Source organism: Temnothorax curvispinosus, unplaced genomic scaffold (genome assembly GCF_003070985.1).
Source record: "Temnothorax curvispinosus isolate PA1 unplaced genomic scaffold, ASM307098v1 QBEX01002923.1, whole genome shotgun sequence".
NCBI lineage: Eukaryota > Metazoa > Arthropoda > Insecta > Hymenoptera > Formicidae > Temnothorax > Temnothorax curvispinosus.
Window position 1 is genome coordinate 104,187 of NW_020212703.1, and position 13,833 is coordinate 118,019.

Here is a 13,833-nt window from a genome sequence, read left to right on the forward strand (position 1 = left end):
ACGACCGACCCTCGTTTCATTACGTTGTATCTGCCGTTGAGTCGGCCGGATAGGCGATTGACGGTAAGAGAGGTGATATTTTTCCCCGACTTGCCCCGGCTCTTTTACGGTATCGGTCATATAACCGGAGAGAAGGAGGAAGATAACGAGAAAGGGGAGGAGGAAAAAGAGAACGGAAGAGAGAAAAAGAGAGAGAGAGAGAGAAAAAGAGAGATATGCGTCTCATCTCTCGCTGGTAACTCGTCACGGATAATCTTGCGCGACGCGAAATTGCCAATGTGTTGTTTGCGCGCGTTCTACTTTTTTTACGGGTCGCCTCCAGAAAAAATACGTCTCGATCGAGGACTCGATCGAGGTTAATCGAAACCCTATCGCTCCACCGTGCTTCTCGAAGCTACAAATTTAGGAATCTCGTTAGAGCGGAGCTACAATCGATTTTGGGAATAAGATTAACGTCTTCGTTCGCGTCTGCATTGCATGCGGCGAATTCAAACGCTTTCTTGAGTCTCGCAAATAAAATACATGGATGAAAAAAGCTTGACTTCTTTTAGCTGGCATTAAATTTAAAGCTTTCCGAAAAAGTAGCTCTAATTAAAGAATAAAATTACGGTTATAAAAAAAAACTGAATTTTTTACAATTAAAATATATAAAAATTAAGTATAAACTTTTTCCTTTTATTTCTACGATTTATATAACTTTTCTGCCTTCTATTTTTGTTCCACGACGTTATCAAAAAGAACGCTGGATGGTGCAAAATTTTTTTTTCTGTTTTTTTTACATCTCTCTGCGCAAAACACGACACGAAAAAAATTTGCTGCGAAGAACACGGATATCCATATGTCTTCTTGATGACCTTGTTATTAAGACTAAAAATTTAGTCAAGGGACCATTAACACTGCCACAAACCACCGAACTTTTCGAATCTCCCAACGGTAAAGACCAAACTTCGGGAATATGTAGTTACTGGTTGCAACTTCCATGTAGTTTCGTGGTAACGTATAAATAACTCTCTTAAGAAGTTCGCAACATTACATACGCCATGGAAAAATTGTTACGTATAATCACGAGTGCTTTGCGCAGGTTTTATCTCCCATAACGTCTAATAATAATAATAGTTATTCGGAGCAATGCTTTGTTAGAAATTTTATCAGAAATTTTAATCCCATTATAGAAATTTATTCCGTAATATATACGATAGCGTCTACTCAAACTAATACTTTGTCACAAATTTTGCTTTTAAATTTTGTTGTAAGTTTATTTACAAGTCTAAAAAAGAGGCATGATTTTATTTTGTTTTTACAAATTAAAATGTTTATCACAAAAAATTGTCTTCAAAGTTACTACTGTTATTTTGCAGTATTTTCAAAATGATCTTATTTATCGTTCAACGGATATAAATATTCGCAGGTCACATTGCAATTCTGATTGGCCTCGAAAGAAGGAATGTGACGGGAAGTTGGTTCATCTCTCCGCGATTTCTCCGTAGAATGCAAATAATCCCGGGTATTTTCTCGGGTGAGGCTTGCCACTTTGTTCGAGGGCTTTGAATGTATATCTCTGGATTGCGCTATTTATACATCGACCGAGAATGAAATAGTGTTGTCGAAGGAGCAAACAACATGACCAAAGGGACAAATACTAGAAGATGCGAAAGTAGAACGCGCGTTAAAGTTCTCACGTTTTAGTATTCTACTGTAAAGTAGGTATAATAAACAGGATGCAAACACTCCGAAATGTATGTTTCAACTTTTCATTCTTTACAAGCGAAAGACCAGCAATAAGTATTCCGAACCCCGCAATAGTGATGTAATATGAATAACAATGTTGGTACCTGATATTATACATTATAAACTTCTCTTTGCTAAATGTATCGACAGCACCAATGAAAAATGACTGCAAAACTGCAATCTTTAAGGAAAATGATTTAAATTTTCCTTACATTTTTTATATTGTTTGTACATATGTTAATTTTCATATTTTCATCTTTCTTGAGCTCACTGATAAAATAATGTTGGAAAATGATTATAAAAATGCCCAAGAATATGATTACAATATTTTTCATCCATCCTAAATTAGAAAAAAAACATTTGTGATTGGAAAGACTTGATGTCTATCTGCCGCGACTCACTATTGTAAGATTAAAGCATTTTCTCAGCACTCTCTCTCAGCAGTCTTCCGTTCGACATTACAACGTCATGCAAGCTAAATTCGCATATTTATAGTCTGTAGCACCTTACGCATCCTTACATCTGTCACGAGGTGCTCGTGTCATGCCTTTTGTACCGTTGCGAAGAATGTCGGAAATAGGGTAGACGGTACGCGCAAGCGAAAATGTATGCGTTCTTGAGAAGCCGTAACGCTATCGCGCCGCGAGAGAGAGAGAGAGAGAGAGAGAGAGAGAGAGAGACGCGCGGGAAACCTCATTAAGAATCCTTCAAATGCTTTAGACGCTACATCGACATAATCAAGAGACACAGTAATGAGACAGAAAGTGTATCTATCTGAACCATCGAGTTGAGCAGTGGTTATATCTAAAAACCTACTAACTAAGCGAATAAAATTTTTGATAAGCTCAATCGATTGTTCAATCATATTACATAATAAAAGTGTCATTTTTTTTCTACATTAATTCTTAACCTTTAGAAGACGGGCAGGTTTTTTCATGACTTTTTATGATTTTTATTTATAACTTTCATATATATGAAAAGTGTTCATATATATATATATATATATATATATATTAAAGTGTTATACTACGAAAAATAAGCGACCCCAGTGGAGCCTAAAAATAGATTTCCTCTGTCCTCTAAAGGTGAAGAGAGATTTTAAATTATATATGTTAAAATTGGCTTGTTGACGCGAGACACATCGGAATCGCCTTGAAGATCCCGCGAGCCAACGCGAATATTGATAGCTTCACATTCAACGCAAATCGACTTTGTATACAGTCTTGTGACAGGCAACTTTAAAATTCTATCTCAATTATGAAAAGTTATACCGTTCTCCATGAATTAATAAAAAACAATTGTATAATTATATCTGTATTTTAATTATTCAAATTACCATCACTTGTTATTGCTGTCGATTATTATTATTAAATATAGTTACTCATTATCAATTATGATGCATCTTTAATTGAAGAAGAGCATCTGTAAAAAAAAAATCCTGCCACTATGTCCGGTCTGTTATCAGCACGATCGACTTTCTATAAACCGATAGTGATTATCATGCGACTTGATGGAGCGCTTCTTTCCTGAGGCTCGACATCGCTGCCTCCAAAATCCCCGTATCAATACGGACGAATAGAGGACAGCAAGTCCGTCGACTTGCAGGTGCATTCGGTGCATCCCGAGCGCCGAAATCGCGTCCATTTCCCGCCATTGTCGGACACGTTTTCCAAAGGGCCGCCACCGTCCGCGCGGCTATTGTAGTCTTGACGACAATGGACTGATGAGCCGGTATTGTTGAACTCATCGAATTCTGTTTGTACCGGATACGAACCCGGCGACGCGGCGAAGAGAAAGAGAAGGGAGAGAAGAAGGGAGAGAGAGAGAGAGAGAGAGATCATAGTTTGTGAGATTTGTACGTCTATCCAAAAATCGAGAATCAGGCTTTTTTTTTCAACGATGAATCGGCTCGGAGTAGTCTCGTATACGTTGGGCAAACAAACTCGCCTCGTCGCGTCCGACATCAGCAGCATCCGGATCCGTAATCCCGGGGGATTAACTCGAGACCGGAGCGAACGAGTATTTTCTTGACGGGACGAGAGTTGAGATTCTCCTGGCTCGCGGCTCCGAATATCGCGAACGTCGGACGCGGGAACGCATGAGATACCGCGTCCTTCGCAATTTTCTTCGAGGAAAACGTGCGGAGCGAACCGAGAGATCTCTGCCAATAAAGCGGAGAGAGAGAATGAAAGAGAGAGAGTGGTGTATATATACTCCGTGAGAGAGAAAGCAATTATACCGGCGCGCAATGACTTTTACTGAGAGACGCGCGAACCATTGTAGCGGCTCGTGACAACATCTGGAGAAAAACAAGAACTCCGTAATTACGTACTGCAACTGTCTGCCTCTCCAGAGAAGTATTGTAGAAACGGGAACGGACGATTTCAAGTTGCGTCAAAGTAGAAATTGGCGTTGTCTTCGACGTCCGCTTTTCTCCGAAAAATTATTTAACTTATACAAAGATATATATTTTACGTTGCCGCGAAGTTTTAGCGCGCGAATTAGCAAGTCGATGCTGCATTTTTTAAATATCTGCGGTACTTACTTTTTGGGCGCACATCATCTCACACACACACACGCATTCGGAATTCATTCGCGGAACGTCTTATTTCCTTCGAGACGGATCGAAGGGTCGACACGAGGGGCGAAACGCTCCTCTCGTGGATGAATTTTACATATTCCGGATTTTCCGCGCGATTACCCCACACGGACGACGGAGAATTCCTTCTTTCCACGCGTAATTACCCGCGGCGTTGCCTGGCGCGACGCCACGTTAACGCGCGGCTCGTAATTCTACAACGGAGAAATAACAAAGCTGCATATGCGCAAGAAACGCTAATTTATCACATCACGCAGCCGCTTCCGAAGTGATAGGAGTTATAAGATAAAAGGTGTCAAAAAATAAATTATAAAATTGCGTACTAACATTAATTGTGACAATGCCGTCGCTTGCATAATAATAACTTGCATCTGTATGTATACACTCTTTCGATAAAATATTCAATTTAATAACATGAAAAATCATAGTTTTTTTCATCATTTTCCGAACGGAGATGTAATAAGACGATATTTGTAGTATTGTTTTTATCGCCAAACCATGCGATATAAAAGTTATGATAACATTTATCCGCTTCAAAATTGTTTTGTAATCTAGGGCTGCATTCCGATATTCAATGTCAGTACTGAAGATCTATATTTTTTTGTATTTTACGTCATGTATACTATAAATTTTTAGTACTGACAGCTGCTGACAGTAAATAATCGGAATGCAGCCCTAGTCTTTTGTTAGCAACCTACACAATCGACTAAACTGAATGCTAAGATTCATAATTGCAAGTTCCATAACGACTGTAAACATATTATAATGACCAGAGCTGAGAAGCGAGCGGTGCGGACATGCGAAAGCGCATGAACACAGAAAATTGCAATCGCTGAGTCATAATGGAGTTGTTCCGAGCTTTGATCAAACGAATCAGTCAGTTGTCTCGTCAAGAGCAAACCGCCATGAGTCTAGGGACGATGGTTAATGGGAGCCGTACAAAGGTTTGCCCGAAAACCGCAATATGTGGGAGTACTTGCGAGCGTATACGGGGGGGGGGGAGAGGGAGAGATTTTTCCGAGTACGCGTCGATGCGTTTCTCGTCCGCGAATAAGCAAGCAGACGAACTTTCACGGCATGCTTTCGGAGATGTGCGCAGAAAAATGTGTAATTTACAATTTATTACATCACAGAGAGAGGAACGATATTGAATAATAATATAATTTACGCTGCAACATCTTAATAATCGAATAGCTTCCAGCAAACGTGATGATAACTATTGTTCGCGGATTTTACGTGATTATTAAACATTCGCCATTTTTAATGAGTTCTTTAACAGCTATCAATTTCATCACATACAATATTTTGCGTTATATTTGTTCAACATGTTTTCAATATTACCTCGTTTGACCTCACGTGAAAGGGCCAAGATTTGCATATTGTTTTTAATTATAATTACGAGTTAATTAACGCCTCGTTTTACACGCCTCGAGCCGTAATTATTCATCCCATGATTTTCGCACACGAAAAGAAATAGCTATAAACAACACAAGTGCTGAGGAAGAACTCGTTTCACTACTATAGTGATCGCGAAATCACGCACGGCTGAGCAGAGGCGTACCCTTACTACTTACGCGTAACGTTCAAGTATCGTGAAGGATTCCTAAATCTCTTTTATTTTTTTTTTTTTAATGTTTGAACGCCACGTAATAAACTGAGTAGTATCACATTATGAAATATAAAATCAATTATATAATTATAATGAATTACATATATTTAATTCTAAAGATCAATTTTATCAGTAATTATATTATTCATCACCATTCTCTCTCTCTCTCTCTCTCTCTCTCTCTGTCTCCTTTCCTTCCTCTCTCCCTTTCTTCTTTCTGTTAAATTACAATAATATAATTGTAATAAAAGTTTCCTTTGCAAATATAAACAAATAAATCATCAGTGTCGCTATAAAGGTAAATTAATACTTAAATAACCGTCGGTTAATGGTAAGTAAAAAAAGACTATGGAAAGCCGTATGATTAGACATGCGGATATCATAAATTTGAGCAGGCGGTCGCGGAAAGCAAATCGCGAGGATATAGATCGAAAGAAGATCGAAATGCTTTATAACGTCGTAAACAAAGCCTCCTTCCCGATTTCACGATTCTCCCAGGGCGCGTCAGACGAGCTTTTTACACTCCCGCGGCGTCGTAAATCTTCGCTCTCGCATTAACGGCAACGTGAAAGCGCACTGAGAAGAGATCTCGCACGAGCGGACGCGGATAGCTCGTATTCGGCCCCAGACGTTTCCACTGTTTATATCGTCTTACGCTTTTCTCTCATATCTGATAATTTTATACAATAATCCCTTTACCCCCGACACCTGCAACCGCCTGCAGCTTGCAGCTGCGCTGTTATTCTGAATTTTCTACCGCGACATATTTTAAAACGCGATATCACGTTAAAATAACGTGCGAATAAAATATAAAATATTATGATAAACATTAATTAAATCAAAATCTTCGTGATGGTAAATGTATGGTATTGGATCCGTTTTCGTAATTTCTCGATATAAATAAGTTTTTATAATAGATTCAATATTTAAATACATTATTTGATTCGTCATTACACTGTATTTCAATACATTATGTCGCAATTATTTTGATTGATCCTAAACTGTTACTATAATTAGATTAAATCGAATATCGTCATTCTCCTACAATTTATGTCGATTGTATTACATAACGTATATATGACTGCAATGTGTGCTTCCAACATGAGGATTGTCAATCGAAGGCTTATTTATTGGACAATCCAATTTTAGGGTTATCATGACGTACACGCAAGCCGTCCACGTGTTCGCGTAAATATTTCAACGACTAATTAACTTACCTTCAAGGGTGGTCTTGTCGGATCTTTCCGCAGCTCCGCGAAACGTGCCTCGAAACTGTCGTCCCAGTATTCCCGGCTCCGCATCCATGAGGGCTGCAAGAGAAGGTAAACAACCGTTAGAAATTTCGTGGCTCAGCCCCGTATATTGCTTCGTGGCTAATAAAACGAAAACGCCGCAAAGACGTAAATTTCGCGGACGCTCGCCGCACACTTGCCGGCGCGCAGCACACAACATCGCACAGAATGAGGCAATAACGTACGTATAATATACGTATATGTTGTTATACTTTCGTTCGGTGAAGTCAGAAGTGAGTTGATGGATGCTGTGTAATTTCGCGAAGGAAAGATTAATCGATCGCAATCGCTTTTAATTTAATTGTGTTTCACGCTTATTGCTTAAATGTATACTACAAAATTGCCGCGTATATCTTTCACGAAACTTAACGAATCTGACAATTTCGCGAGTATCCAGTTTTATGTTCCGGTAAAATTTGATCTTTTATATACGCCATTTTGCAGATTTCATTATAGACACTTTATTAATTTATACGTCGCGATAATAACGCTCTTGTCGGATTACATAACGATTGAGTGGTATTTAGATCCGTTCGCGACCTCGCGTGCGTTGCTCATTTTTTTTATTACCCCGTGTTAATAACGGCTTTATCGCGGTAACAGTTTTGACGCGATACCTTGTCGATAAGGTAAACGCACGTATAGCGAAATCACGATGACGTTGACTTTACACGAAAGCCTCGCTTTCCATTGAGATTCCCTCGCGCTCTTACGACAAGCGTGGCTTTGGATAACAAGGGCTACGACTTTGTTTAATATGTAAAAGAAAGTGTTTCAGAATCTTGAACGTCTTTGCAAACACAAATGTGAAAGGATAAAATGAGAAAAATAACGATACTTTGAGAGATTGAGACATCCCACGATAAACATTTAAAAGATTTTTACAAATTAGGGCGTTCTTTAAGGTCCAATTGAAGATAAATGTCGATCTAAAAAGAAATATGCTACGTGACTTCTTATGGACTTCGGATATATTTATCGTTAAAAAGTATGAGTGATAAATGAAAGTCACTCGGCAAAAGGTTGATTTATCGCGGAATTTGTACGGGTCGGATCCGGTGGCTTCCGGAACACCCTGTAGAAATGGCAATAATACCGCCTGAATACCGTCTACGGCGCGAATGGGCTCGAGGATAGGGAAGTAATGAAGTAGAGCGAAATTGGAATTCGCGAGGAATCTGATCCGGCCGGGTTCTAAACATCGATTACGCAAGTCCGAACGCGCCGTCCGCGCTGCGTATCGGCATATAGATCGTATAGATACCACAAAATTCGAAGATTTCCAGTTTCGGCGTACCTCGTAACCGCGGAAAATCCCGAGCGGTCGTGTGCATGGCCGCAAGAGGGATATAATATAATATCAATCGGGCGATTAAATTTCAACGGCGCTACCTACTTCGTGCCTGCCAATCAAGATAACATTTTAACGGCCGGAACGCGCTGTTGCTGAAGTGACCGCAGACGCTCGAGTGAGCGCAATAGCGTGGAATCGGGTCCTACGCCGCGATAATTAATCACCCGTGCATCTCTCTCGATAGGGCAACTGTGATACGCGAAATACGAGACTCATAAATTGATGTTGTTGCGAACCGAATATCGCAAATTGCGCTAAGCGATGAAATTAAGGTAATAATCAATGATGTGCCCCAAGCATAGAGATCTCAACGTAGATTATCGAATCTACATTGTAAAATATATGCATTAATGTTACGAAATATGTATTTTTTACAATGCACGAGAGATAAAGCAATAGAGAATTTTCCTCGAAAAAAAAATAACGGAAATATTATTAAATTATTATCGATTCTTTAAAATATTGAATTTTAGTTTAATCACATCCTTTTATCATCTGATCAAAAAAATTTGTCTGCGAAATTGTCCGGCAAATTTATCTGCAGAATTTTTTGAGTTCTATGATTTTGAAAGAAAAGTTATTTGTGAATGGAAATTTATTACAAAAATTAAAATTATCACAAATATTAATAATGCAATAGTGCATAATTGTGTATTTCGTATTAAAGCCAGAAACACTATATCAAATTCTCAATTATTGTGAAATTGACGTGCAAATTTTTGATTTACACTTTATTATTCGAAAAATAATCCTTCGAAAGAATAACGTGGCAATGACACAATTATTGCATATTGAAACAAACTGAGAGCGGCCAACCGAGGGGCCGCGAATCCCGTTTTAATTTCTATCAACAGCAAGCCGAGCGAATTAATCACCATAAATCCGGGATCGACGGCGGAGATAAAGCCGAGTCAAAATTAAATCCCAAGTGAAGAGCTCGTCCATCGAGCCCAACGGACTCACCATCGAGATATATCTCCGGAAAGGTCTTCTTCCACGAGGCTCTCCGATTATCCGGCGATCGGACGAGCTTTCTTGTAACGGAGCTTATCCCGTCGACGTTAATTAAACATCGAAAAGCTTCGCTCCCTAATCCATCGACCGAGGTAGCTTCTTTCACTCGGGATTATTTATCCGGGAAAGAGAAGATATTTTCAGATCTTCTTAGATTCGTTCTCCCTTCGTCTGGTTCGTCTTGCTTCAGATCAAATCGAATCGAGGTGCTTTCTTCTTATCAGAGATCACACAAATTTGTGAATGTTTATAACAAGTTTTTAATTGAAAAATAATTCGCATTAAATATAACGTGTTTCTACATAAATTAATATTAATCGCGAATTTAACGAATTATTATGTTGATTTATATTCGTGTAAAAATTATTGAAAAAATAACTAAAAAATTTACGAGGAAAGTAATTTTTCGCAAACGATTTAAATTGGAGTATAAAATTTCGTCCTCCATTAATGCTTTGTAATTCGGCCAAACTTCGTATGGATTGATTAGAATTTTAGAACCGCTATTTTGAGATCAATTTTAATCTCAAACGCCAGTTTTAACGGGACTACAACGACGTTGGTCGATCGGGGAAAATGTTCTTTTGCTCCAATTGCAACTAACTATCCCGTCCGTCCGGCTCCCTTCCGGTACACGGGAGCGAATGAAGATGAAGCGTTTTACGGGGTATCCCGGAAGGAGAAGATATTTCCTCGGAGGATAGCGATCTTAGGAAGATGCCAGGGGGATGGGAACGAACGGACGGGTCTTAAAGGGATATCGAAGTAACGCTATCTTATCGACACAAGTCCCGCAGGAGACTCCCGGGCAACTGCGTACGGTTTTACAAGAACCACTTTAACCGTTTTAGCAGAAGCTCGTTATTTCGCCTGGAGAAGGCCGATCGGTACTTTCTTCTTCCAAGCGACTCATTTGAATCCCGACGACAACGTTTCTCGAACTCCGTCGAGAATATCGAGTCCGGATAATACATGTAGAGCAGAATTAGCTTCCTAAGATTTGCAAGTCATCCCTTGAATTTCTTAAGCGCAGGTCACTTTCGATTTCTTAATGTGGACTTAATGCTGCGAAAGCCTAACCATTCCAATAAAAAATTTTCATGCCTTCTCAACTCATAATTCTTCTAGAAGTATTTAAAGTTTTCTAATTGTAACGTCACGTTATCTTTTAACTTCAATAATGTGAGCACAGGTGTGTAACACTGCTGTTAGATAAATCTTTTTATGATATTCGACGCGCGCTATGGGGTGAATATTTTTAGACATCATCGACTTGTAATAAAAATAAACGCAACGTATTCTATGGCTTAAAAAACCAGCAAATATTTCCGAAGAGTATTATTCTGAATAGTTTCTACTGACAGTTCCGTACCTGAGACTTAAGTTTCATTAATTTTCATTCACATTAGGAACGGCGGCGTGCACGTGCTAATGTGTTTGTGGACGTGCACAACGTGTCGTCGGAGTAGTTAACAGCTGCACGGGCGATGTACGATCCGGCGGAATCGTCGAATCGATCGGGTCGAACGAACGTACCGAAATACCGCCGAGTCGATCCGTGCATTTCACGCAAAATCTACTGCACTCCACAGGCCACGAATGGAGGCCCGGAATAAGTTTGCGAACGGTGGGTAGATTGACGTCCCGCAGATACTCGACGATCGATCCGCGCGCATCCGCCGACAGTCTACTCAAAGTTGAAGCGATGGATAGGATCCGTGCAATGCATGCAGCGGCGGATTAATAGGCACACGAGGCTGTCAGCTGAGATTCTCCGAGATTCTCAAAACGCGGAAAATTCAAGTTCTAAGAGTTCAAATTTCATAATTATTAAAAAACTAACAATATGTGCGTTGTAATATATTCTCTCTTTCTCCATAAAAGTTTTCTAAATTATCAAAAAAACGAATCTTAACGATATGTAAATAAAATCGGATAAAAAGGGTACAAAATTGGCTGATTGAAACTTTTGAAGATTTTAATACACCATTGATTCTAAGAATAGTCTTGTATATATGCGAGCTTCTATGTCTGTCGCATCCTTTCCGAATCATCTTGAATGTGGCTGCACTGCGAGCGAGTTTCGTGCTGCTTTGATGCGTGTGTAAGAATTCCTTCACGCAATTTGCGGAAGTACCCCGACGTCGTTCCAACGAAATGTTATTTTCGTTCGTAAAGCCAACCGGGCACCGCTGCACCGGGCGCAGCTTTAACCTAGGCGTACTGCATTTTTGCGAGAGTAGATTACGGCAAGTGCCGCGGCTAACAGACGACCGACGCGATAAAAGCGTTTCTATCCTTAAAAACTGCACTAACTGTATATGCTGCACGGCCTGCGGCCGGCAGGTCTGTTCGTTCATTAATCTCGTTTTCCTTTTGCGCTTTGACCGCAGCACATCATCGTCACGGTCGCCGAACGATGTCGGTAATCCTATTTACGGCTTGAAAAATATGACGTGATTTTAAGCGATAAGGTGCGCGCAATTATATTCCCGATTATAAAATGATTCTTAACGCGGATAGAAATAATAGGTTCTGCGCGACACACGTAATTTTAGCTACAGATTACACCTGCTGTCCCGTTGTAGTATTATTCTTATTATAGATGTAAGCAAAGATTTATAATGCGAATGGGAAATTTATTCAGCAGCAAATTTACGAACTATATTTTGGCAGCAATATACAAGCTTTTAAGTATATGAAAATTATAGTTATAGTTATTTACCAGATTACATTAGATAATTTATATATCAAACTAATATATCTATCTAAATATATGTACATATATATCATAAGTCGATTGGGTCTAATGTCTAATATAGAATATACATATTGAACTTTAATTATACACGATATTCATCGTCAAGAAGCGATTTCCAGAATATAAAAATCTGCGATCGAGGATTAAATGCGCTTTTCCATCTATCGCGAGATGTATTTTTATATTAAGCTACATCACCCAAGTATGAAGCCAACAATTTAATCTCATTCCGACAAAAAAAGAAGGGATGAAGAGCAAAGAGAAAGAGAGGGGGGAGGGGAATAGAGAGAAGGAAGATGTTCTCATTTGTCACAAATGACGCGGAGAGAAACCGAGTTGTTGGCTATGGAGATGTAACAAAGTGACGTAACAGCGCGTGAAATGCGTTAAATTAATTGCCTCGAATTGTACTTAAATTACGTGCGGATTTTAATTATTGTGCATAAATTATCGTAGAAAAAGAGAGAAAGAGAGAGAGAGAGAGAGGGAGGGGGGAGGGGGAGAGAACAGAGTGACTCGTTAAAATCGCTGACTAATATTTTGGTAAAAGTCGAGAGTACCTTTTATTAATTTAATTCTTCTGCTTTTTATTAATTACACACGCGTGGCGCGGAACGATAATAATAATAATAATCTTTATTACAATTTTCTCGCTCCAAGGGACGTCTGATATTAATGTGAAGAGAATATCTGCGAAATGTTAATTCGCTGAGAGAGACCAGACTATAAATTCAACTCAAATATTTATATTCCTGTATTTTCATACGTCGCGCTGTACAAATTCGATCTCGTGTTCCATTTTAATTTTTCTCTCACACCCGAATTGTCTATAGCAAGGCAGAATAAATGCTTATAATAATATTTACTTATCCATCTAATTTAATGCAATTAATAAAGAATTAATTCGTCTTTCTTTAGAGTTTAAAAAAAAAAACCTTCCCAAAAGAGATCAATGTTCTTAAATACGACAGTTATACTGGTTATACACCACCGAACAAACTTGACTCTCTAGTGAAAGCGGAGCGTTTCACCGAGCAAACGCGAAAAAAACGTTAAAAGAGGTAATTATACGCGGCGGAGTACTTCTCGCGGCGAAAAATAAATTGACGACGAACGAGGCTCTCTGTCGAACCAGGGATCTGCTCAACGGCAGTTTACAATACCCCGGAGAAACGACAATTCCATGAGAGAAATTCGATATCGAGCGCAGGGTGGAGGGTGAGCAGGGGGAGGGGGGGATACAGTTGGAAGGGGCCCCAGGATGCCGATCCCAGGTTTATTTTCCTCCTCGTCGTCGTCTAATAGCGCGTCAAAGGAGACACGTAAACGACGGCAATGACGGGGCCGGCGAAGCGAAGGCAAATGGGTGCATCCAGCGCGCTAAAGCGCTCCTTTGTTCCCGACACGTGATTGACGGAGAGTGGTTCACGGTTTCCCTCCCCGACGCAGGGGGAGAAGAGATTACCGTCGAACGCA

General features: G+C 39.5%; 1 protein-coding gene across 1 annotated transcript in view; it reads right to left on the minus strand.

Annotated features, from left to right (window-relative positions):
* The window catches only part of LOC112452067 (alpha-mannosidase 2), a gene marked incomplete at its 5' end in the record, with an annotated part of 37,124 nt that extends 29,840 nt beyond the window's left edge, over positions 1 to 7,284 (minus strand). The window contains one exon of the mRNA XM_025012092.1: positions 7,154 to 7,284. Coding sequence (XP_024867860.1) covers positions 7,154 to 7,284 — 131 coding nt within the window. The remainder of the gene's footprint in view (positions 1 to 7,153) is intronic.
* Positions 7,285 to 13,833: the final 6,549 nt, after the last annotated feature.